Raw genomic sequence first — 26981 nt, forward strand, 5'->3', positions numbered from 1 at the left:
GCATAGTTGACATTCTTTATTTTTTGTCATTTTTATTGCAGTTCTTGGCATTGAACGCAGGGCCCTGTGCATGCTAGGCAAATGCTCTACCATTGAGTGGCATCCCTAGCCCCCATGAAATTTTGATTAGTGATTATGTTATACTGACTAATTAGTGATTATGTTATATTGACTCCTTTTAAAGTAATTAAGAATGACCCCTATAGGTTGTATTTTTCTAACACTAAGCTACCTGTAGGTACACAGAAATGGACACTACTAAGAACTAGTCCCTGCTTCTTAGAAAACAAAAACAGATGAAGAATAAGTACTGACCCATCCGAGACACTCTTCTGGATTTGCAAAACACCATCATCCTGTTCTTTGGGCGGTGCCGACATTTTCAAAAGGGCACTTCCATTGTGGCAGGACCAACACCATATCTGCAGGGGGCAGAAGACATTTGCCAGATGGAACATTCACAACCCAACAGGGAAGAGGTAAGCTTAGCATTCAAGTTCAGCCAGGGAAATTTATCTTTATGAAATAGCTGGATATATTCAATTTTATTAAGTCAGGGAGAATTTATTAAATGAAGAGAACTGATTTAATCTTAAAATGAAACTAAAAAACAAGAATAGGTAGTTACATTCAGACTTGCTTATGGTCTAACATACATCTTTTGACGTGGCACTAAAGTGCTGGTGACCTAGATAATGATGACGACAACATTATTATTAGGATAGAAGCCATCACTAGAGTGCAGCTTACATGTCAGCCATTTTACATGAATTAATTCATTGAATTTTCATGGTAAGTCCCTGTGATGGGTATGATTATTATCCCCATGCACAGCAAGGAACTGAGGCTCAGGGAGACAAAGGATTTCCCCAAGACATGGAAAAAGTAGCTGCAGTATAACTAAAGGTGATGCTTTACCTTGATAGCAAATTGAGGGATCTTCCAATATCAGAGAAAGTTCACAGGAGAAAAACGGAGAGTTGGCTAATCAACACAGTGAATAAAAGACTCACACACGGAAGGCACTGCACCAGGTTGTGAGAGGACAGAAAGGTGATTAAGGGACTGCTCTACTTTTGGAGCCCATACACTCAAAATATGATAGAAGGTAGAACATGGCAGACAAGGGGATGGCAAAGAACAATAGAGGGGAGGCAAGGAATATAGACATTCTATGAATGACCACAAATAATAGGCTAAGGGGTTCCACCTTTTTTCTGGATACTATGAGAGATTTCAATTACTTATTTTGCAGGCATAAAAGGAGATTAGAACTATCTTGGAGCAAAGTAATCTGCCAGTGGAGCCTAGAAGGGAGATAGGAAAAAGCAGGTTGAATAAGTAGGTTCAGCTGCAGTCTCTGCCCTGCATACAGGCCTGACTAACGGCTTAAGAGTGGCTAACATCTGGTCCTTGCTCTGCTGACCAAGTCATCAGCCCTGGATCAACGGTTAACCCAATGAAAGAAATATTTTTGTAACTGGCTGCCTGAGTAGGCACCATTTTGGCTTCTACCCGCACGCATAAACCATTCACTGGTTATGCTAGCAACAGCCTGGGCCAAGAGGTAAAGACCAGCACTACAATCCAGAAAACACTTTGTACTATACTTGGAAAGTCAGAAAGAAGAACTGGTTTGGGGTTTCTGGGGAAGATGATGGGACTGGCACTGTGTGTTGCATGTCTAGTGCCATTAGGACATCCATATGGAGATACTCAGGAGGCTACTGACATGAAGGCTCTGAGTATAAGACAGGAAAGCAGGACTGGAGTGCTGGACATGATAACTGATGGCCAGCTAAAGTGCAAAAGATGACAAGTCCACCAGGAGAGCAAGGACACAGAAACACAGAACTGCTTTAGGAACTGCCAAAAAGAGCAATAACTCCCAAGAGCTAAACCATACTTTAAGACTCACATGCAGTGGAAGTATTAGAACACTATGACAAATTCAAGGGACATTTGCTCTTCTCTTAGTCCCTTTTCCAATGTCATGCTAAGCAATGTGCAGAAACCACCACACAGATCTAGGGCCTCTGTGAAAGGTGGGGATATTCTTAATGCTCAAGGAGTCATGACCCCTAATTGGTACAACTCACTCAGACATAAAGGAGTGTACTCTTAGTCATGACTGGATGATGGGATCTAAGAAATTAAAGTTTACCTCCCTTCCTGGGGCAAAACCAGTAGGCCCTTGGTGTCATCCAACCACATTTCATTTTCTAGTTGGGACATGTGTAATGATAACCTCCAATCATAATTACCTTATCTTATCTGAGCTACAAAGAGGTACCTATTCTTTATTTGAAAGATTAAGTAGAAAGGAGTGAAATTCCTGGTCAGAGAGACTTCTCAGGAATTTAGCAAAAAGTCTTCTCCTATCATTATAATATGTACAGCTTCTCTTGGGAAAGAGCCACAGAGTTCTTAGTACTAATTACTTAACAACAGGCAAGAATCAATTTATTGATAACATTTATTTCCTAAAGGAAGAATTACTTGTTACTTGTTTTTTTGGGTGCATTTTAAGGTGTCTCTCTGTAGAGTCAAAGAGCTTTAGAGTAACACCTATAATCCCAGGTTAGAAAATAGTGCAGTAAGAGGACCAAGATAGTACTGTATTTCCAAAGTCAGGACTGGAATTTTAAAAAGGCAGGACATAATTAGTCAAAAACTGCAACAATGTTATAGAGAGGTGGGGCTGTCCAAAGCTCAATGTCTTCTGAGAGGGTAGTGTCCAAGTGGAGGAAGAAGTCGCCTTGTAAGAAGAAATAGCAGCTGGTGGGCGTGAGTGTGTGTGTGTGTGTGTCTCTCTCTCTCTCTCTCTCTCTCTCTCTCTCTCTCTCTCAGTAGTAGAGTGTGTGTATGTCTAAGTAGTAGTGTGTGTGTGTCTCTCTCAGTAGTAGTGTGTGTGTGTGTCTCAACAGTAGAGTGTGTGTTTAGCATGTGTGCAGCCCTGAATTTGATCACTAACACCCCAACCAAAAAAAAAAAAGGAGTAGGAAAAAAAACAAGTATAGACTGTTTACATATACTGGGAAGTATAGGAAAGAACAAAGTAGTAGCTTCACTGTTAAGAAAGGGCTTTCTTAGAAGAGACTTAAAGATGTCTTGAGAGAGAGAAAGAGAGAGAGATAAAGAACATGCTTTAGAAATATAATGGAAAAGGGAAGGCTGATGATGGAATCAGGCTCCAGACAAGGCAACCAATATTGCTGGCAGAGGTTCAGATTTGGTGCGAAGGAAGCAGGAGCACAGAGAAACAATAGGAGGTCAGAATAAGGAAGCTGTGGGAGTCTCAGGTCCCACTATAGTAGGGGAAAGGCTATAGCTGAGAGTATAAGAATCAACAATGATTTTACAAACGAAATGAAAACGTGTTTACTCAGAAAAGTATGATACAGGAACCACATCAGGGCCTGAGCAGGACAAGGACCAGCAGGGGCAAGGATGCCTACAGTTTTCATGAATCCCATTAAGCACAGTCTGCTATTTGGTTTGAATAATCTATAGAAACATTCTTTGCCTCAGAGCAAAAATTAAAAAAAGATAAAAAAAAAAAAAAAAAACACCTCAGGGCTGGAGACTAGAGGAGGGTCAAGGAGGCCAAAATCTCTAAAATGGTAGCAAGAATTTGAATGAACAGACAAATTATGCAGGTCATGGCTTTAGAGGTATATGTGAAGGTAGGAAGGAACAGACTAGATGCAAAGCCAAAACAAAAAAGCATGGAGATACGGAAATGTTCTGGAACTAGATCAATGTCACGATCACACAACATTGTGAATATACTAGGTAATATGTATCTTTTTTTTTTAATATTTATTTTTATGTAGTGCTGAGGATCGAACCCAGGGCCCTGCATGTGCCAGGCAAGCACTCTACCACTGAGCCACAACCCCATGTGTATCTAACACAACAAAAAAACAAACCCTATGAATGGTACTGTAGGCCCTTCACAGTTTAGGCCCAAATCATCTCTTTACTCTTGCTATTCTCTGATGCTCCTATTGCATATAACTGCTGCTATTATTTTTGTTGATGTGATAGTCCTGGGGATTGAGGTCAGGGGCACTTTACCACTGAGCTACATCCACAGTCATTTTTATTTTTTTATTTTGAAACAGGGTCTCACTAAATTGTGGAGGCTAGCCTGGAACCTGTAATCCTCCTGCCTCATATATGTGCCACCTCACCCAGCTTAACTGCTACTATTGATGTACGTGTTTACTTACCAAATCCTGGAGGAAATGTTATATAACATTATAGATCAGTGGCTTTCAAACTTTTTGGTCTTATTCCTTTAATAGTCTTAAAAATTATTTAGAACCCAAAGACTTTGTATTTGTGTGGATTATAGCTATTTATATTTAACACACTAGAAATTAAAACTGAAAGACTTTAAAATATTAATTCATTTTAAAACAATAATAAACCAATTGCATGTTGGTATAAATAACATTACACACACACACATACACACACACAGAGTTAGAGAAGTGGCATTTGTTGAGTGTAGTAGTTTATGCCTATGATTTTGCTACTCAAAAGGCTGAGGCGGGAGGACTACAAGTTACCCTGCCTGGGTAAATTAGTATAATCCTATCTCAAAAAAAAAAAAAAAAAAAAAGCGATAGGGGTGAGTAGTTCAATGGTAAAGTGCTTGCCTAGCATGGGTGAGGCCCCAGGTTCCATCTCCAACACCAGTCCACCAAAAAACAAAACAAAACAAAGTAGCATTGTTTTATATTTTTGCAAACCTCTTCCTTTGCTTTAACATAACCTTAACTGTGTTATCTACTCAACAACAACCAAGAACAAAGGAACACAGTACAAATAGACAGTAGGCTTAATAGAAATGAGAAGGAAAGACAAAGAGGATGCTTATGAATCCTCATGCTACTAACGGTCATATTTTCTATCTGGTGAGACATATGCTAATTAACCAAGAAAAAACTAATATAGATCATTCTATCTGGTGAGACATATGCTAATTAACCAAGAAAAAACTAATATAGATCACCTTAAGGCAGAATTTTCAACCTGTGTTTGCCCCACAAGGGAAATTTGGCAATATCTGGACATACTTTGGTTGTCAGCAATGACGTTAACTATTCTATAATGATAACCCTGAAACAAATAATTAGCTGGCCTAAAATATCAGTAGTGTCTAAATTGAGAAATTACGCCTTAAATAAAACAAAGAGCAAGTGGCCCCAGATTGCAATACTGATAATTTTAAAGGAACATTTGAAAGGTTTGGTTTTTCTAGGTTAAGGTACATAATTTCATCAATTCTAAATATAAAACACATTGCTTTCTAATTCGTCTGAGGTCATTTTTGGTGATCTTCCTATTCTAGTCAAATGAAAGTCAGAGAGAGAGAGAGAGAGAGAGAGAGAGAGAGAGAGAGAGAGAGAGAAAATCCCAGAAACTCAAGAGGCTGAGGCGGGAGCTCCGTGGTAGAGCATCCCTGGGTTCAATACCCAGTGGAAGGCAGGCAGGCAAGCTGGGGTATAGCAAGCACAAGGTCTTGGGTTTCATCCTCAGCACTGCAATGGGTAGTGGGAGAGGGAAAGAGAGAGAGAAGAAGGGAGGGAGGCAGAGAGAGAGAGAGAAGGCGGGGAAGACTGACTGAAAGCTCTGTGTTCCCCTGGATAGATGTGTACATTCCATCTTGTGTATAATTTTTCTGCTTCTATTCATACAAACTCAACTAATGATTTTCAGAATATACAATTAAAGTAGAACTAATGATTAAAAAGTTGGTGTTCCTCACTTAGGTTTTACAAGAACATATTCTACTTCTCAACCCTTAGGCTTGGCTAGAACACAGTGTATGTAAATCTACATATATGGATAATTCTTTTTTTTTTTGTAACATTGAATCCAAGGATACTTAACCACAAAGCCACATCCCCAGCCCTTTTTATTTTCTATTTTGAGACAGGGTCTCATTAAGTTGCTTAGAATCTTGCTATATAGCTGAGGCTGGCTTTGAATTTGCAATTCTCCTGCCTCAGCCTCCCCAGCCCCTGGGATTACAGGAATGTGCCACTGCACCTGGCGACAATTCATCTTTGTTTCTTCCAACAGAACACTTTCTTATCTAGGTTACTCTGAGAGAGGCTAATCATTCCTCTAAGACTCTGATTTTCAGTATCTAACTGGGAGGTCCCAAAACCCTTTCAGGTGGTCTGAGAGGCCACAACCATTTTCATAATAATCCTAACAATATAATGTCTTTTCCATGGTGCTGACATCTGCACAAATGATGCAAATGTAGTGGTAGCAATGTGTTTTGTATTTGGAATTGATGAACTTACGTACCTTACTGAAATGATACAAATGTAGTGGTGGCTTAGCACCAATCAAGGAAGGGCCACACAACTGTAGTGGTTGTCACTGTGTTCTTCATCGATAAAATTAGCAGGAAAGAAATATGATTCTTTTGAGATTGTCCTTAATGAAGGATTAACAATTATTATTTTTATTAATGTTGACCACCACATGTATTTTAAATATTCTGTGTGCAAGAATGGGAAGTAAGCATTGAAGTTAAATTATTTATCCCAAGAAAAATCTCTTTTATAACTGAGTTGAGAACTGAACTCGTAACCTCTTTTAAACAAATCATGGGTGTTCTGACTTTGGTATCTGGCAGATATTCATTTTTAAAAAATGAATAAAGTGGCCGGGCGTGGTGTGCACACCTGTAATTCCAGCAGCTTGGGAGGCTGAGAAAGGAGGATTTCAAGTTTAAAAGTCAGCCTCAGTAAAAGCAAGACTGCTAAGCAACTCAGTGAGACCCTGACTCTAAATAGAATACAAAATAGGGCCGGTGATGTGATTCAGTGGTCAGGTGCCCTTGAGTTCAATCCCAGTACCAAAAAAAAAAAAAAAGAATAAAGTGAGTTTATTACTTCATGGGTGGGAAAAAACGGATAATCTACTGTAAATGATAACAATTACAATTTTGGAAAACTAGTACCTGCTACTTTTGCTGGGCAGATTCCCAACATTTAAAGACTCTTCTGAAGAGACCACAGTATTAATGAATAAGATTTTTAAAAAATTTTATAATAAAATGTGTCAATAGATAGGAGTTCTTTATAACCTATGAACCCATATTTTCCAAATGGTCAGGATACACTAGTACAAAATTATGCACGTTTTAAGATCCACTCAAAATGTAAGACAGACCAAAGGTTTTAATTTAACAGAGAATGGAAAGTTCATTATGTTTTCAGATAAGTTATTGCAAATAACCTTTATGAAATTTTCACTTGCCAACTTTTTGGTGTACCATCAGAGAATAATATTCTCAATTAGGCTGTTAAGTATTCTCTAAAAAGGCTATTAAATATTCCTTTCTTTTCCAAATACACAGCCGTGTGAAGCTGAATTTTCTTCATGTACTTCAATCAAAGCCCCAAATTACCACAACAGACTGAAAAAAAGAATCAGATATTAGAATCTAGCTGTCTTCTATTTTCAAGAATGTAAAATAATGTTATTCAAATTTACTATTTTGAATAGTTATTTTTCATAGAAATATGTTATTTATGCTAACATGTAATGTTACTTAACTTTTTCTTTTTTTGTGGTACTGGGGATTGAACCCAGAGACTCATAAATGTCAGATAAGCACATCTGCCACTGACCTATATATCCCCAGCCCCTTTTTATTTTATTTTTGTGGTACTAGAAATTGAACCCAGGGGCACTCTACCACTGAGCTACATCCCCAATCCTTTTTATTTTATTCTGAGATGGTCTAAGTTTTCCAGGCTGGCCTCAAACTTGTGGTCCTTATGCCTCAGCTTCCTAAGTAGCTTGGATTACAGGCATGTGCTACCATGCATTGCTGTTACTTAAATTAAAAAGAAAAATTAGTCTAAATTTTTATATGATAAGTACCAACGGTTACAACCCATATAAACAACAGCTCTTAGAGAAAACTTTGATACTTTCTAAGAGTATAAAGATTCTGAGACCAGAAAGTTTGGGAACTGCTGCCCAAATTGCCCACAGGTTGCAAGTTGGTGGAATGTATTTCAACTTTAGCCCAAACACATGTTTTTTAAGTTTTTGGATCAGTTGTATATATTTTGAGATAAGAAAAATGCACATGGAAATTGTATCTTCTGGCTATCCCTAAAAAATCAAGACATCTGGCAACACTCAGCTCATTTTCCCACACGGTACAGACGAGCTGGTGCTGAAGAGCTGCACCCTTGCACCGAGCAGAGGGGACACTGTTCATTGTAGGGGCCTTGCTCAGTACCTGCCTGGCCTCCATGGGCTTCTGAGCATGTAATGTTGCTTCGCCACCTTGCTTTCCACCCAGAATTGATCCTTTTGGTGAACCAGCCATGTACATAGCATACCATTTATTTATAAATTCTCATTCCTTACTAAATTCCCCACAGGCTTGGCAACTCCCAACCACCAACTAGAAATGGGGATGACTGCCAGAGTCTTGCCTTCTTTGATCAGTGACCCATTAAATATGGCTCCCATCCCATTCTATTCAGTAAAAACTAAGAAATGTTGTCTCTAGGAGAAGACACCACCATGCCCATACTGTGCCAACCAAAAAGAATCTGAAATTTTACTACCCTTAGAGTGGTCAGCTCAGGTTCAAAATGACTTAACGTGTTAAACCAGGTTTGCTTTCAAAAGCAGACAAATCTGTAATCCTCTTAAAGCTTTTCAATGTCTTTTCTAAAACTCAAGTGTATTTATGAAAACTTCAGAACTCTATCCCACAGAGCCTCATGTTTAAGAGACTCTTCTAGGGAGTTCTTATGGTATTTTTGGATCACTCTTCGACTGAGGACAAACTCCTGAGTACCAAAGCCAAGAGCTTTAAGTAGGATCATTTTACTAGGATGGGCCAATGAGCAACCCATGTCTCTTCAGGATTTCAGATACACTTACTGGTATGTTGTGACCCTGAAAGCGTTGCACATCCTCTTCAAGAAGAGGGGTAGGGACAACAAAGTATGCTGGCAACCTAGAAAAAAGGGATATCATCAGAATTTAGTACTATACATGATTTACAAAATATGAAAGCTCAATTTCAATGAATATAAGAAAGCTAAACAGAGTGTTATAAAATTGACCATATCTCCCTGTTAAGAAGAATCAGCTCAGATGAACTGCCATTCTGTTTGGTATAAAGTACTATGACCAAATTACTAGTTCTAATCCTAGCTCTGAATCCAATTCTGCATAATGTTGGGTAATTATACACCTCTCTAGGTTGATTACCTTTTCCATAAAATGACGGGACTGGAAAATATGATATCTAAACACACATGAATTTCAAAAATGGAATAATTTTCCTTTCATAGTAACAATATAATATATATAGTAACAATATAAATACTTATGTTGCTTTTAGTTAAATATGAAAACCTGTAATGATGATGACATCAAGTGCTCTAATAACAAACATTTGAGTACTAGACACTGCTGTAATATATATGAATGTGAATGTATATATATCCATGTGTGTGTATATGTGTGTACATATACACACACATATATACATACACACACATTACATACATAAATATGTACAATGGTTCTGGGAATTGAACCCAGGAGCACTTTACCACTAAGACACATCCCTAGACCTTTTTATTTTTAATTTTGAGAGAGAGTCTCACTTTGTTGCTTAGGGACTTACTAAATTGCTGACGCTAGCTGAACTTGCGATCCTTCTGCCTCAGCCGCCCAACTCACTGGGATTATAGGCGTGTGTCAATGTGTCCAGCTCCCAGGGCCTTGAACACACACTTGGTCAAGCATGCTACTACTGAACTACTTCCCTAGAACACTCTCCGCCCCGCACTTTTTTGAGACAGGATCTAGGTGAGCTATTTAAGCTGGCCTCAAACTTGTAGTCCTTGCTGCCTTCAGCCTTTTGAGTACCTGGGACTATAGGTGTAAACCACCATATCCAGTCCCCTGGGTGGTTCTGATGTACAGTAAGCTCTGATAAGCACTGACTGGATGGTAACTTATAACAGGCTGCTGTTTCTCATTCTTCTCAGGACAGTCAACCTGTGGAGTTCTCAGCTCCCTGCTCAGTGGCTCATGCTATAAAACTGGAAGGGGGCCTCCTTCTAAAAATTTGCATTTTTCAGATATTACTGCATTCAAATAATGAGATTAAATATTTTATAGTGCTAGTTCACCAGTTAATTTTCTCTTATAAAAAGACTCTTATCAAAAAAAAAAAAAAAAAAAAAAAAGTTGGAACCAAGGCTATTAGTCTCCATTTCTCAAGAGAGATGAAGATGACTGCACCCAGTGAGGGATATGGAGAGTGCCCTTACCTGTCCCAGTGAACTCAGGTGGATTCCACAGAGTTTGCTGTGAGACTGCCAATGGATACAAGCAATTAATCCTCCCTCCCTTCCTGCCCCATACTGGAGATAAAACCCCCAGGGCCTTGTGCATGCAAGGCAAGTGTTCTACCACTGAGTCACACTTCCAGATGAAAACAATCTTTGGAATCGGGGGATGAACTTGGGGGCACTCAGCCACTGAACCACATCCCCAGCCCTATTTTTATTTTATTTTATTTAGTGATAGGGTCTCACTGAGTTGTGTAGTGCCTCACTTTAGCTGAGGCTGGCTTTGAACTTGAGATCCTCCTGCCTCAGCCTCCTGAGCAGCTGGGATTATGGGCATGTGCCACTGCACCTGGCTGAAAACAGTCATTTTAGTTATTTGGATGAGTTTAGAATACAAACAAATAGACTTTCTACAGGACAACTTCAGTCATGGGAAACTGAAGGATCCACTCAGGCTCAGCCTGATTAGGGTGAGGGAATCCCCAGAGCAGTAATGTATCTTCTTGTTCTAGCATCAATTCATAAGTCTTCTGTTGTACATACCCCATAGGGCTGTAAAATTCATATCTCCAAAAAGAGGTGGATTGAAAGGTTTTTTTGTTTTGTTTTGTTTTCCGGGCTGGGATTGTGGCTCAATGGTGGAGTGCTCGCCTAGCAAGGGCGAGACCCAGGTTTGATCCTCACCACCACATAAAAATGAAGGCATTGTGTTGTGTCCATCTACACCTAAAAATAAATATTTTTTAAAAAAGTAAGTTTTTTGTTTGTTTGTTTGTTTTGTTTTGTTTTTTTTAGGAGAAGACTGAAAAAAAGAGAAGGAACAGACCTGTGGCATTAGAAGCCAGCTCTGACCTTGGGAAAGGTGAAATGGCCACTCAAGTTTCTCATTCTTTTTTTTTTTTTTTTTTTGGTGTGTGTGTGTATGTATGGAGCTGAGGATCAAACTCAGGGTTTCACGTATGTGAAGCAAGCACTCTACTACTGAACCATATCCCTATCCCCTGAATGTCTCACTCTTATTCAAACTGACTGGAGTCCATTCCCCTAATAAGACTTACATTAATACATTCAGTTTTTCCTATTTATGGAGCATGTCTCAGAAGCCAGACACTCTACTTTGCACTGATAAAATGATAAGCAAAAACAGTATATTCTTGATTTCATAGACTTATAGGCTGTAGAAATAAACATTAACCAAATGATGATACATATAAAAACCAATTTGCAGTTGCAAAAAGTGCTATGAGGGGTACAGTGTAATGAAAGTTCTTGCAAGCAGCCCTGACCTAGTCTTGGAAGGCTCTTTAAAAGAGTGGCACGGAGCTGAGATTTGATCAATTAAGTGGGGTTATCTACCTATGTGCAGTTAGAAGCAAAGGTGCTTCCAGGCAGGAAGGAGATGGTGAGTCCAGGCCTGTGGCAAGGCTGTCAGTATGGATGGCGGGGTGTGAAAGAATTGGAGAATTAGGTGGAAGTCAAACCATTATGGGCCCTGGAGTGTTTTATGTTAAGAGTTCTGTTCTATACCAAAACCAGTCGGAAACCACTAAAGCTAGAATAAGTCTGATCAGATGCATATGGAGAGGTTCATTTTACCTGCTATATGAAGAATGAATGCTGGGGAAGGGGTTATGGCCACATAAAAATAAATAAATAAATAAATAAATAAAATAGTATTGGAGGACCAGAGAATATAGGAAAGACCATGGAGGCAACTACTGTAGTGGCGTAGGAGAAACAAAGCACAGCCTTTCCTGTATTATGTTGACAGCTGGGGCAGTTCAAGTAGTATGTGTCAGCACTGAGTGCTCAGAGTCTTAAAATCCAGCTAAAGCTCAATTCTCCCCCTTCATCACTAATCATAAAGTGATTTTCCCCTCTGACCTCTTAACCAGGTTTCATTTATTTATTTTTATTTCTTTTGTGTAGTACCAGAGACTGAATCCAGAGCTTCCTGCATGCTAGCCAAGCAATCTACCACTGAACTACACTCCTAGCCCCAACCAGGTATAGTTTTGAGATGCTGACACCTATGTAAACACCCCAAATCAGTATGTATCTGAATTTAAAAAATAATAATTCAGGGCATTGTGCATGTGGCACATGTCTTGGGAGACTGAGGCAGGAGTTAGAGGCCAGCCTAGGTAACACAGCAAGACCCCATTTTAGAAAACAGTTCTGAGAATGAGGATGCCTTATATTACTACCAACCTCACATTACACCTCTTAGGAATAGGGGTTTCTAACTTCTTTCTGAGTAAGCACTAGCTTTCCCCTTTCAAGCTTTTCACCTGGGAAAGCGGAAGCAGCAGTGTGGGGCCAACAGAGAAGTTCTGGGAGGGTCCTTCAGAGGCCTCACACTGTCACCACAAACTGCGTTGTTGGGTGTCACCTGATAAATGCTTGAGACTGATCAAAATCTAAACTGACCTGCTAAAGAGGCCTATCAGAACGTGAATACAAAAACACTAACAAACAACAATATTTTATGAAATTGTTAGCAGGATGCTAGGGAGTATGCTCCAAAATGATAAGAGTCAGGTTTCTAAAAACAGATTATGCAGAGTCATCCTTTTAAAAAGTAGGTCAGATCACTCCCTGCCTCTGCTCAAACTCCTCCTCACTGTTTTCAGTGTCAGGAAGGATAAATTCTTCTGAAAGTACCCAACCGTTCCCTTTTTTCCCTCTCCTCACCTCTACTTTTTCCTTTACTTATTCCTCTACTGTCCCTCATCCCCTCAACTGCTGCTCACACAGCTCTTGCCTCACTGTTCCTTCCACCTACAACACTTCTCTGCCAGCCACTCTCAAACTCAATCTTTCATTTGCTTCAAGGCTTTGCTCAAAGGTCATTTAATCCTGAGGCCTTCCTGACCAACCATCCCCACCATAACCTCCAGCACTCCCCAGCCCTTTGCCTGATCTATTTATATATATATATAAACTCTCAACTGAGCTACAGCCCCAGCCCAATTTAATTTTTCTAAAATATTTTTTAAATTGTGGATTGACACAATACCTTTATTTTATTTATTTATTTTTATGTGGTGCTGAGGATTGAATCCAGTGCCTCACACATGCCAAATGAGTGCACTATCACTGAGCCAAAACACCAGCTTAATTTTTGTGTGTGTGCGCCAAGGATCGAACATGTGCATTCTAGAAACACACTCTACCACTAAGCCGTACCGCCAGCTCCCTAGCAATTATAATATATGATATTCTACTTCTTTATTATTGTCTTCCTCCCACTAGAAGGAATGCTCCAGGAGGACACAGGTTTTCAGGTGCTTGTTGACTACTATCTTTCTAGTAATTAGGACACTTCTTGGCATATAATAGGCATTCAAACTTTTTGTTGAATGAATAAACAAAGCATTCAATAAAAGGAAATAAAACACATAAATTAAGAAACTCCTTTTTTACACTTAGGTTATAGCACAAAAATGGCAACAATCACAAAAAGATACAAACTCACTTTTGAGTATTTAAGAGGTTTCTTTTAAAATCTAGTGTTGAGGGCTGGGGTTGTGGCTCAGCAGTAGAGTGCTTGCCTAGCACATGCAAGGGGTTCGATCCTCAGCACCACATAAAAATAAATAAATAAAATAAAGGTATTATGTCCAACTACAACTAAAAAATAAATATTTTAAAATAAAATCTAGTGTTGAACCTAGCATGCACAAGGCCCTGGGTTTGATCCCTAGCACTGCAAAATAAATAAATAAATAAATAAATAAATAAATAAAAAATAAAAAAATAAAGCTAGTGTTGAGGGGTTCAGGGTACAGTTCAGCAATACAGCAATTACCCAGAATGTGTATGACCCGAGTTCCATCCCAGCACCATGACAAAAATACAAACAAAAGTTTCCAAATCACAGTGACACATGCATGTAATTCCAGCTACTCGGGAAGCTAAGGTAGGAGAATTGCAAATTTGAAGCCAGACTGGGCAACTTAGCAAGACTCTGTTTCAAAATAATTTTTTAAAAGGGTTGGTGCAGCCAATTTGGAAAGCAGTATGGAGATTTCTTGGAAAGCTGGGAATGGAACCACCATTTGACCCAGCTATTCCCCTTCTCGGTCTATTCCCTAAAGACCTAAAAAGAGCATGCTACAGGGTCACTGCTACATCGATGTTCATAGCAGCACAATTCACAATAGCAAGACTGTGGAACCAACCTAGAAGCCCTTCAATAGACGAATGGATAAAAAAAATGTGGCATTTATACACAATGGAGTATTACTCTGCATTAAAAAATGACAAAATCATAGAATTTGCAGGGAAATGGATGGCATTAGAGCAGATTATGCTAAGTGAAGCTAGCCAATCCCTAAAAAACAAATGCCAAATGTCTTCTTTGATATAAGGAGAGTAACTAAGAACAGAGTAGGAATGAAGAGCATGAGAAGAAGATTAACATTAAACAGGGATGAGAGGTGGGAGGGAAAGGGAGAGAGAAGGGAAATTGCATGGAAATGGAAGGAGACCCTCAGGGTTATACAAAATTTCATACAAGAGGAAGTGAGGGGAAAGGGGAAAATAATACAAGGGGGAGAAATGAATGACAGTAGAGGGGGTAGAGAGAGAAGAGGGGAGGGAAGGGGAGGGGTGGGGGGATAGTAGAGGATAGGAAAGGCAGCAGAATACAACAGACACTAGTATGGCAATATGTAAATCAATGGATGTGTAACTGATGTGATTCTGCAATTTGTATACGGGGTAAAAATGGGAGTTCATAACCCACTTGAATCAAAGTGTGAAATATGATATATCAAGAACTATGTAATGTTTTGAACAACCAACAATAAAAAAATAAAAATAAAAAAATAAAAGGGTTGGGAATGTAGCTTAGTGTTAAGAGTACCCCTGGATTCAATCCCCAATATTGCAAATTAAAATTAAAAACATAAATACATAAAAACATAAACACATAGAAGCTAGTGTTGATTTGAAGAAAAGAATCCCTATACACTGGTAGTGGAAAGTAAAATGGTACAATCATCATGGAAAACAGTCTGGCAATTCCCCCCCAAATTAAACCATAGTTACCATATATTTTGGCAATTCAATTTCTAGATTATATATCACAAAGAATTAAAACCATATATTCATACATACACGAATGTTGTGAAGGCCTAATTTACGAGATGAAAAGTAAAAGTAACCCAAATGTCCATTAACTAATAAAAGGATAAATAAAATGTTGTATATCCATACCATGGAACATTATTTGGCAATAAAAAAGAGTGAAATTCTAACAATATGCTTCAACATGGATGAATTTTGAAAACATTATACTAAATGTAAAAGGCCAGTCATGAAAGACTATATATTATATGATTCCATTTATATGAAATATTCAGAACAGGGAAATCTATAATAGAGACAATAATTAGATTAGTGGTTGCCTAGGGCTGGGGATAGGGAGACGTTCAGAGGAAATATAGTGATTGCTAATGGATGTGAAGATTTTGGGGGGATGATGATGAAAATGTTCTAAAATGGACTGTGATGATGGTTATACAACCCTGTCAATAAATTTAAAAGCACTAAACATTTCAGATGGTTGAATTATATGGCAAGTAGCCAGCAAGGAGAGCTTACCTCTCAGAGATTCTATAGCCTTCATTGACACTCACTGCTTTGTACTTCACATTGCCTTTTGTCCGTTCCAACTCCCAGCACCAGTCCTTAAGTGTGTCAAACATTACTGTCTGGTTCTTGGGATCAGTAGCTAACAAAACAAAATCAAAAAGACAATAAAATCTTTCTTTGAAGCACTGGTATTTTAATTATGTGGAAGTTCATCCTCAGAACCCAATTTCTATCACTAAGCCCATTTTTATCCAAGCAGAACTGACTGCTTAATACTAACCTTATTCCATTTTTTTTAATCTAAGTTAAATTATGACTAAGGTTGTTGTTTTATATTGTAGGAAAGGAATTATTCATATTCCATTTCTTGCAAAAGTAATTTATAGCTACATTTTCAGTCATTTGACTATGAGACAATTTATATAAAACAAAAGGATCATGTGAAACAATAGAAGACAGGCTTGCACAAAAGCTAAAGTAATGAAACACTTTTAGTCCTAATAATATGTTCATAAGACAGTAAACTGATTTAAATAGCATGTCAGATTCTTAAATGTAAACTCTTTTTTTAGTTCAAAGATGCAATGCCTATAAGAGGATTGTCTAGAGGACTGTCAACACTTTGTTACTGATGGCCACACACAGACCAAACAGCTATGGTAAGGGTCAGGGCCTGCTTCCAAGGGCCACATGATGGTGACAGGTACTTTTGCTCCTAATGCAGTCCTGACACTAACTGCTAGAACAAAATGCCCGGGAGTACTGCTCTTACAGCCTGGCAGTTGGGTCCTTGGTCTTCTCCTGGGCCATCACAACTTGTTGAAGGTGACATGCACCAAAATAGTCTTTGCATATCTAAAAAACCAACCAAGTCTTCTGGGAAAAACAAAGTGTTTGATAAAATAACCTCCTTGCTCCTTTTAAGAAATGCAGATCATGGCAAAATAATAAGAAAAATGATGATGACAATATTCAATTCTTAGGGCTGGGGATGCAGCTCAGAGGGAGAATGCTAACTTATCATGCTCTAGGTCCTGGGTTTAATTCCCAGCACTGTGAAAACAAAAACCAAACAAAGAATGCTTATATAGGCTGCATGTCCCTTATCTGAAAATCTTCACACCTGATGTGTGACAAGTTGCAGTCAAAACCCAGGGGCACTAAAGATACTGTACTATCTTCATATAAGGTATATTTATGCATTTTATGTTTAGACTTGGGTTCTCTCCCCAAGATTATTTCATTATGTATGTGAAAATATTACAAAATCCAAAATACTCCTGATCCTAAGCATTTTGGATAAGGGATATTCAACCTGTACAGCACTATTGTCCCAGAAACTGTTCTGAGCATATTATACTTTTATTAGCTTAATCTTTACAACCTTACAGGATAGGTAATGTAAGAGGTATTTTAATTTCCTTGATGTTACAGATTTTCCTTGATGTTACAGAAAGGGCAGATAACTTGCCTAAGTCACACAGAGCTAGATAATGTAGAACTAGAATTCAAACCCAGGCAGCTGTAAAGGAAATATCCATAATGCATGAATGCAAAAAAAAAAAAAAAAAAAAAAAAATCCCAGTAAGTAATAACAATAGTAGGAGTAAGAAAACATTCTTAGCAATACAGAAAAATCTTTCCCTAAAATGCCCTGTCAGAGACATTTAGGACCTTTCATTCAAAACACATTTGTGAATTATGAAGCCAGGGAATAACGAAATATATTCAGTTGGTAAAGCTCCCACCTGTACCCCTACTCAATTAAGAGTAAGCTAATTAGCCAAGTAGCATCTGTCAAATTATAACCTTTACTTAAAAAAAAAAAATGGAGGCTAGAAGGAAGAGAGGAGAAAGATGGAATTAAAATAAAATAAAGATGCCTCAGATCCTGAGTCTCTGGCACAAAAGCCACCAGAAGGTAATGAAACAGCCAGGATCAATCAAGATAAGGGTTTTGGCACGCTGATCAACATGTTGGCTGGCCTGGAAATCATCCTATGTTAAGTCCAGACCTAGAATCAGAATATAAAAGGCTGAATTTAAAAATCTGAGCCCAATAAATGTTTATATGAATTATAATAATAAACAAAAAAGTCATTTTTTTAAATATTTATTTTCTAGTTGTAGTTGGACACGATACCTCTATTTTATTTATTCATTTTTATGTGGTGCTGAGGATCAAACCCAGGGCCTCGCATGTGCTAGGCAAGCACTCTGCCACGGAGCTGCAACCACAGCCGCTCTATTAACTCTTAATGCCTGCACCCTATGTGCCACGCTATTCACACTTTGTGATTCTTCACAAAACTTCAAGGGAAGCATTAACATTGCTGTTTTTAAAATGAGAAAATGGAAGTCCTGAGGGATCACTGTCATTTCCAAGATCACAAAGCCAGAAAGTAGCTGGGCAAGGATTTGAACTCAGATGGGACAGACACCAAAACCTATACCTGTATCATTTCATCTAAATTATCACAGTTCCCAAAATCTAACATGCTCTCTGAGACAGCTACACCTCTGCACTCCTCTAAACCTACCAGATGCTTCTACCATCCTCCACTACTTATTCAGGCACAGCCTTCTCTGATTTTTTGCCCCCCTCAGAGAGGGTGGGTATGTCCATCAGAGGACACATCTCTCAGCTTCTACTCCTATTTGTGCACTCCTTGAGGCAGGGATTAAGTCCTGCTCTCCTCCACGTCTGTATGGGATGTGTCCCACAGCAAGCATTCAATAAATGTTTATTAAATGAGTGGATAGTAACTCTGCAGTCCAGAAAACTTTATATGTTGGTGGATTTTGTTTGTTTTTGTTTTGTTTGACACTGGGGCCTCACACATGCTGGGCAAGTGGTCTACCCTGAGACACATGCCCAGCCCTATACATATGCTTTTAAACAAACCTGCCACTTCCTTGATATGGGATTCAGGATCAGTAAACATCAACTTCATGGTAAGAGTAATGGGCACAGCAAGTGAATAGACTAAGGGAAAATAACTGGAGAATGAAGAAGACAGACATCTACAAAGACATATGCTAGGCATGGCTAATGGTTAATTCAGATGGCCAAAGTTTGTTACTAAATGCAAACTAAGGGCTGGGGATGTGGCTCAAGCAATAACGTGCTCGCCTGGCATGCGTGGGGCGCTGGGTTCAATCTTCAGCACCACATAAAAATAAAATAAAGATGTTGAGTCCACCGAAAACTAAAAAAATAAATATTAAAAAATTCTCTCTCTTTAAAAAAATAAAAATAAAAAAATAAATGTAAACTAAATGGAAAACATTTGGTATTTTAAGTTTTCTCTTAACAAAACAGCTTTCTGAACGGGTTTCCTTATGTACAGATGTCTTATTTCCCTCAAAATATTTGCTATAAAACAAGCTCTGGTTGTTTAAATACTTTCAGGAATGCAGGACATTCTCTAGAATCTTATGAAATGAAATCAAGTATATTTAAAAGAACCCAGGGATAAACGGGGTTATTTTCAAATAAAAAAGAATCCAGGGAAAAATAGGGTTATTTTAAACTTGTTCCAGTTTTGTTTTGTTTTCCTATAGTTTCATACTCCTAGTATAATATATTGATTTTACTTTTCATAAAAAGCAACCAAATAGGGGATGGGGTTGTGGCTCAGAGGAAAGAGCACTCACCTAGCACGTGTGAGGCACTGGGTTTGATCCTCAGCACCACATAAAAATAAAATAAAGGTACTGTTTCCATCTACAACTAAAAAAAATATATATATTTTTTAATAAAGCAACTAAACAGCAATCCACTTCAAAAAGCAAGTAAACAAATCTAAAAGGTAAGTTAAACAAAGATCACTGCAAAAGGCAGATGAGTTAACGCATGCCTGTAATCCCAGCAACTTGAAAAACTGAGGCAGGGGGTTGCAAGTTAAAGGCCAACCTCAGTGACTAGCAATGCCCTATAAGTAACTTAGCAAGACCCTGTCTCAAAATAAAAAATATAAAGGGCTGGGATGTGGCTCAGTGGTTAAATGCCCCTGGGGTTCATCTCTAGCACAAAAAAAAAAAAGAAAAAAGAAAAAAAATCACAGGGAAAAAATATAAACCTTTTGAATGAATCACCCAAGCAATAGATGACCAACTGCTAGAGAAAAGAAAAACAAAAAACAAAAAACCCTCTCGTGTTTACAGATTTTTTTAAAAAGTATAAAGGACACTGTCTATCCTCTAATCAAACCCAGAAGATGCTTACCTGTATTGTTTTGTGCAGCAGTTGCATAGGAAAACAGAAATAATCTCTTAAGAAGTATAGAGGTCTGGGTATGATGAATTATGCCATGGACAATCTAGAAAGAATGGACCAATGGGAATAGTTACGATTTTGACAGGTAAACACTAAGAAAGGTAGGAGCCAAGTTGTCTAGGTTCTCAGTCGTGCTAATGGAGCTCTAGGGTCAACCCAGTAATCCTTGTTAAAGTATGAATCTATAATTTAGTTGTTGGAATAATGCCAGACCAACAGAATACTATTTTGTCAGACTTATTGAGCTCTGAATTTGTAGGGACAAGTTTTTATAATATAGTCAAATTTCTCAAAAACAAAGTGCTAAAAATCTTAAGTGCCCTATTAAAGTCAGGTATTCCAAATATCTGACATGTTGAAGATTTACAGGTGATATCAGATAATAGCCAAGACATTTAGCTGTTCTTTCTGACTCACCTGTGGTCTTTAGAATCTTCTAGAAGATGAAGAAGAACTCAGTCTACTGTGCCTTCTGTTTGTCTACTGTACTAAACAAAATTATGTTTTGATAGATGACTAAAATCAATGTTCTAAGTGAGGATTCCGGATTCTCAGTACATTCTCCATATCTATACCACTCTTTCTCCCCTCAGAATATGTACACAAGTCATGTGTGTCATTCTACCTGAAATACCACACTACCATATGAAAGACAATCAAGCCGTGACCTGGAAGTAAGTGTACATGACTCATTACAGAAAAGACGCACTAGACTCTTGCTAAATCTCCCCTGATGTATGATACTGGCAAATGTGAGATCTTTATAATCTCAATAAGACAAATCTTGGAAGTTATAATGAACACCAAATTGCTACAGCCATTTTTACAGTTCACTCAGTTATGGATCTCAATTTGCCATGACAACCAGGGAATCATGTTCACAGTCTCCAAAGGCACACCCGGTGACTCGGCTTTGTTCCTCTAACCTTAGCTGTTCTTAGCTGTACCTCCTCCTTTCAAGCACAACCACTACCTCCAGAGTGACTCATTTATTCACAGGAATAGGAAGACAGTGCAACTGTCTTTAGAATAGGTTGTCAAACATAGGGAGGATGGCAATGAGAGACAACTTAAACCTATCCCATCCTTCTCTTTCTCAACTACTTCCTGACCTGGCTTATCACCTCCCATCTTTTAGTGGCTCTAGAAATCAAACCATTATGAATTGAAGGAGTAAAGGTAGCATGTGCTAAGATGATATGCAGGCATGCTTTACCAATTACCTCTCACATTCTGAAGAAAGAATATGGGATCCACAGAGTGGGGTGGTGCACACCTGTAATCCCAGTGGCTCTCAAGGCTGAGGTAGGAGGATCACAAGTTCAAAGTCAGCCTCAGCAACTTAGCAAGGCCCTAAGCAACTCAGTGAGACCCTGTCTCAAAATAAAAAATAAAAAGGGTCGGGGATGTTGCTCAATGGTTAAGCGCCCCTGGGTTCAATTCCCAGGATCAAAAAAAAAAAAAAAAGAACACTGGATTCAATTTCACAGAATAAAAGGCTCCCCTCCACCTTCAGTCAATGTAAGCAAAACCTAGAGTCAGTGGGGAAAACCTGAAGGGAAACAAAACCTAAAAACAATTGCGACTAGTTACCCTTTTGACTTCCTCTTCTTTTGTGTATCTCAGACAAAAGTGAAACACTCGGAGGTCTTTGCAGTGGATGATAAGTTTCTCAGGGTATTTCTTCAGTTGTTCAGAGAGAATTTTTTTTTTCTCATCAAACACTATAGATCAACGATGAAATTGGGAAGAAAAATTATGTTATACAACAATAAATTAATGTGAAAACAAGGCAGACTGCTAACTTCTTAGAATAGGCATTCAGACTGTCCCAGCAGGGGCCCTGACTCTGAGAGCACACAGGGTTATTCACTGCCCTGGAGCAAGCATAAGACCCAAATGGACTGGCCACTATTAGCAGAATAGATTTCACTGGCCTGAAGAAAACACAGCTCTGAAAGCTGAGATCATAATGGATGGAAGAAAGAGCACTAGGGACATGCATTTCTGCCAGTCAACCCCTAGGTTTGTACTGAGGCCCCTCCTGACACCTTCTTTCCTGTCCCAGAGCTACCCAGTTAGCACCTATTGGTACTGAGAACATCATAAATAGCTATTAAATAACTTCTGGAAGTGCCCTGAACACAAAAATGGAGAAGAGAAACAGAATGAATTGGCAGGAGAGGCCTGTTTAACCAGCAGAAAAGATATTCTGATGCAATACAACAGACCTTCAAAAATCAGCCTTAAACATGAATATAGAAGGATCAGTACTCCTCTAGCTAAGTAACTCCAAACAAGCTACTTCACATTTCAATTTATCATCCATAAAACTGACTTAAGTAAGGTAATTTATATGAATATATTTTTGTGAACTATAAAGGGCTATAATAATATTATCATCATTACTAACTATATATTCAAAAGCTGACAATAATCCAAGGGAAAAGAGATCCTTACCTCCATAAATCTGATCAACACAGTGGAGTGTAATGTCATTTTCTCCCATAACCTTATTCTTAAACTGAGTTTCCTAAAAGATTCAAAAGGAAATAAATGTGACTCCCTTCTATGCACTGTTAAGACATTTATAAGCAGAGTAAATCACCATTCTCCACTTGCACTTTGAAATAAATGGGGGAATGCATCTGTATATTCCTAAGAAAGGGACAAGTGAGTATGGGAGAAGAGTTTATAAGCACTGATTCTTTCAAACTTGGGCAGACCATGCAATTTCTGGGCTGTTTCCAGGCCCACCACTCCACACAGTCACTTTGAGAAGTATGGGCAAGTGACGTGCAGGTTAATGCTCCTCCACATAAATGCTGAGATGACTGACAAGCTACCTGAGATCTTTGGGAAGAAAACACTGGGAGATTAAAGTTTATGGTGAATGCTGTCTTTATAAAGGAAAAGGAATTAAGTCACTACAGTGTACAGCAGCACAAGAGACCAGACTTGGAAGCAGCAACCATGCTGCTATTTAAGAAGCAAGGGAGGAGCCAGGCAGGCTGGCACGAGCCTACAACTACAGCTATTGGGAAGGTGAGGCAGGAGAATGGCAAGATTGAGGCCAGTCTCGGCAACTTAGGAAGAACCTGTCTCAAAACAAAAAGTAAAAAGGGCTAGGGGAGTAGCTTAGTAGTAAAGCAACCCTGGGTTCAGTCCCTAATATTGCAAAAATAAATAAATAAATAAAAGCAAAAACAAAAGGCCAAGGGTGGTCCAGGATGGCCTGCATATTGCGGGCATAGGGCGGGGGCGGGCCTGACTGGGCTTCCATTACCACACAGTGCTCTTCCAGTGTTGCAGACAGTCTTCTCCTTCCCCAGCAGCTCAGTAATAAGTAGGAACAAGTCTCACAAGAATGTTGCCACTAGATTCAGATTAGGCATAAAGTAGACCCAAATTCAAATGCTACACTTGCGATCCATTTCAGTATCGAACTTAGTTTCTAGATTTGAGGAAGAGTTTAGAATAGAGAAAACATGGGGAAGTAGTACATTTGGGACATGTTATTTCAATGATTGGTTGATTTTTTTTTTTTTTTTTTTTAATATATTGGGGATTGAACCCAGGGGCACTTAACCACTGAGCCACACCCCAATCCCCCCTTTTTTCCTAAAGTTGGATCAGTATTGGTGACCCATAAGTCTCTAAGATTCTAGCCATTCTTTTTTTTTTTTTTTTTAATATTTTTTTAGTTGCCAGTGGATTTTACACTTTATTTGTTTATTCATATGTGGTGTTGAGGATCGAACCCAGGGCCTCACACATGCTAGGCAAGCACTCTACCACTGAGCCACAACTCCAGTCCCCGTTTTCTTTTTTTTCTTATTATATTTTTAGTTGTAGATAGACCTTTTATTTTATTTATTTATTTTTACATAGTGTTGAGGCTCAAACCCAGTGCCTCACACATGTGATACGAACACTCCATCACTGAGCCACAGCCCCAAACATTCTTCCCCCAGCTCTCACCTTTTTAAAAATTTTATCTTGTAGTTGTAGATAGACGGACAAAATGCCTTTATTTTATTTGTTTACTTTTATGTGGTGCTAAGGATGGAACCTAGTTCCCCACACATGCTAGGCAAGTGCTCTGCCACTGAGCTATAGCCCCAGTCCCTCTAGCCCTCTTTGTTTTTATTTTGAGACAGGGTCTAAGTTGTTTAGGGCCTTGCTAAGTTGCTGAGGCTGACTTTGAACTGGTAATCCTCCTGTCTCAGCCTCCTGAGTTGCTGGGATTAGAGGGGTGCACCACAAGGCCCAGCTTCAATGAGTGCTAAAATACAGAAGAAAATGAAAAAACACTGATAGTGTCAACTTTTGAGGTTAAAAGCAAGCCAGCATGACATGAGGCATAGGTGGGAAATTTCTGAATGGTCCTACAGCTGAAAACTCCTGAAGGATAGAAAGCAGATAAGTGATGAGACTTCTCTCTTTTGTTTTTATTATGTGTTAGAGTTGGGGTGGAAGAATTGAGAAGCTGAGGGAAGAAACAATGGAGCCATAACTCCATTCCCTCCAAACACAGCTCATACATACACCATTATCCAATGCAGATTCGTCATCGCCTAAGAAGGCAATCTTGAAGTCTGTGCAAACAAGTCTCCCATAGACTCCACGCTGACAGGAATCTTCCTGCACATACTTCAGGACAGTGTTGGCTTCACAAAGCAGCTGTTCACCTGGTGGAAACCAAAACAAGTCCTTCTTAGGGTCCTCAGTTAACACCGTATGCAAACATTAAGAACTTTCTGCACTCTATTTAATGAGGACAAACATAGTACAATGCAGCACTTCAAAATGAGCCACTTTTCGAGAAGGTCAAGAAGTGCAAATTTTAGGAGAGAAGATGAAGCAGAGTATGGAAAACAAAATGGCTCAGATAGAGGCTGGGGACTCAGCTCAGTGGTAGCATGTGTGAGGCCCTGGGTTTGATCCCTAGCACTGGAGGAAAAAAAGAAAGAAAAAAGACTCAGAGGTGTCTCACTACAAATAATGGAAGTTTCCAAATAGGTGGTAATGATTTCAGTTGCACTTTCAAGCATATATTTTAGTGTTTTTATTACTTTGACCCCAGCAGAGGTTCAACAACTGCAATACCCTAAGTGAGCAAAGACTGGAGCAGCTCGCTTGCATGCCTGGATGCAGGTCCCACTCCCTTTTCCTGTGAGAGCTCCAGGATTTCCTCAGACACAAGAGGCACTGCAGCCTTCCACAGCATGACCACCTTGTTTTGGCTGCACACTGGGAGGATGAGAGGAAAAAAAAAGGTCAGAGGCAGTGTGTGTGTGTGTGTGTGTGTGTGTGTGGTACTGGGGGGGGGTGAGTTTCCTCTCTTTCTTAGTTGAGAACATTTCCTCTCCAGGTGTCACTTCTCCTGCTCTATCTGCAGGCACCCAGCCAACATGAGAAGCTATATTTCCTAGAGACAGAAATTCTCTTTATAGTTAAAAAGTTAGGACTGGGGTACAGGTAAGCATTCTCTGCTCCATGGAAGCAGAGATACTCATGAGGGCTGAGATGTCTTGGTGAGGGTAGGAAAGAGAAGAAAAAGGGGAAAATGAAAAAACTAAATGTAAATACTCTGCAACAACAACAACAAAAGGAGTATTCTTCTCATTCAGCTATCTTCCCCCAGAATCTCCCTCTGGATTTTTCCATCTTTAAATTTATTTTTTGGGCTGAAAATACATTTTGTCTAGCTTGCAATAAGAAAACAAAGAAGAGGGCTGAGGTTGTGACTCAGTGGTAGAGCACTCGCCTAGCATGTGCGAGACCCTGGGTTCCATCCTCAGCACCACATAAAAATAAATAAAATAGAGGTATTGTGTTCTACTACAACTAAAGAATAAATATTTAAAAAAAAGAAAGAAAACAAAGAAGAATTTCAGGCACTCAAACAATCCAAGGGCCCATATTACAGTGTTTTCTTTTTTTATCTTTCAAGGGGTTAATTGCCCCTGGCTGAAACACTAAGGAAATATTGGAAGATGGCTCAGTCACTAGGTCAGCCTCTTTAAACAACAGAGTTTAAAGAAAACAATGAAGTCAGGGCCTCTTTAGGGTTTAAAATAGTCGCCTCAAAATGTCACAGCTTAGTTCAAGGTGAAAGACACGTGGGCAAAGTTTCCTGTGCTTCAACTCCTAATGTGCAACAGCTTTTATCAGCGAGGCTCTCCTCAAGACCAGGATAGCCCATTACCAGAGTTTTGTATGGAGCCTAGAAATCAGCAATGTAGTCCTATTACGACCTTCCTGGTGAGACTCTCCACAGACATGGCAAGCTGCACCATGGTTACAAATTGTTTGTACCAGACAAACTCTTGAATCATGAGAGTTGGGAGTTGAAAACGATCTTAGTCTACTTTAGAAAACTGAGACTCAGAGAAGTTAACTGTAAACTCACAGCTGTGCACCTAGAAGAGACCGTCTAGTAAGCCAGGAGAAGGGAGAATATGACACAAAATTTAAAACAAAAGTTAATTTCAGAATCTATAAGTCCAAGAAAAGAAAAAAACAACAGGAGATACGAATCAAGGTTTAAGTCAACATCGTAGAAAAAAAAAGCCTTTGAAATTTAAAAACATTAAAAAAAGGTGGAAATGATCAAAATGTTATATGCAAGTACGAATATGCTGTATTGAAGCCCACTATTCTGTAAAATTAAGATGTACTATTAAAAAAAGGAAAAAAGTTAAAGGGTTCTAATATGTTTTACCAAA

At 38.9% G+C, this 26981-nt stretch overlaps 1 protein-coding gene and 1 long non-coding RNA gene across 9 annotated transcripts in view; one reads left to right on the top strand and one right to left on the bottom strand.

Annotated features, from left to right (window-relative positions):
* Nucleotides 1–26981, bottom strand: part of Mtmr12 (myotubularin related protein 12) — a 78664-nt gene that overhangs the window by 18838 nt on the left and 32845 nt on the right. For 7 of the 8 annotated variants that reach the window (XM_027936201.2, XM_027936199.2, XM_027936198.2 and 4 more), the window contains 7 exons: nt 24799–24941; nt 22711–22783; nt 21844–21974; nt 20200–20293; nt 15981–16110; nt 8944–9019; nt 316–422 (listed from right to left, as the gene is read on the bottom strand). In XM_027936201.2, the coding sequence (XP_027792002.1) occupies nt 316–422; nt 8944–9019; nt 15981–16110; nt 20200–20293; nt 21844–21974; nt 22711–22783; nt 24799–24941 (754 nt within the window). The remainder of the gene's footprint in view (nt 1–315; nt 423–8943; nt 9020–15980; nt 16111–20199; nt 20294–21843; nt 21975–22710; nt 22784–24798; nt 24942–26981) is intronic. The other variant, XM_071612640.1, reaches the window with a different exon arrangement.
* LOC139705797 (uncharacterized) lies at nt 400–25522 on the top strand. The gene is made up of 4 exons (XR_011707637.1): nt 400–479; nt 11166–11232; nt 12300–12377; nt 25337–25522. It is a non-coding gene; the product is annotated as an uncharacterized lncRNA (long non-coding RNA).

The sequence above is a fragment of the Marmota flaviventris genome, chromosome 5 (assembly GCF_047511675.1).
Source record: "Marmota flaviventris isolate mMarFla1 chromosome 5, mMarFla1.hap1, whole genome shotgun sequence".
NCBI classification, from domain to species: domain Eukaryota; kingdom Metazoa; phylum Chordata; class Mammalia; order Rodentia; family Sciuridae; genus Marmota; species Marmota flaviventris.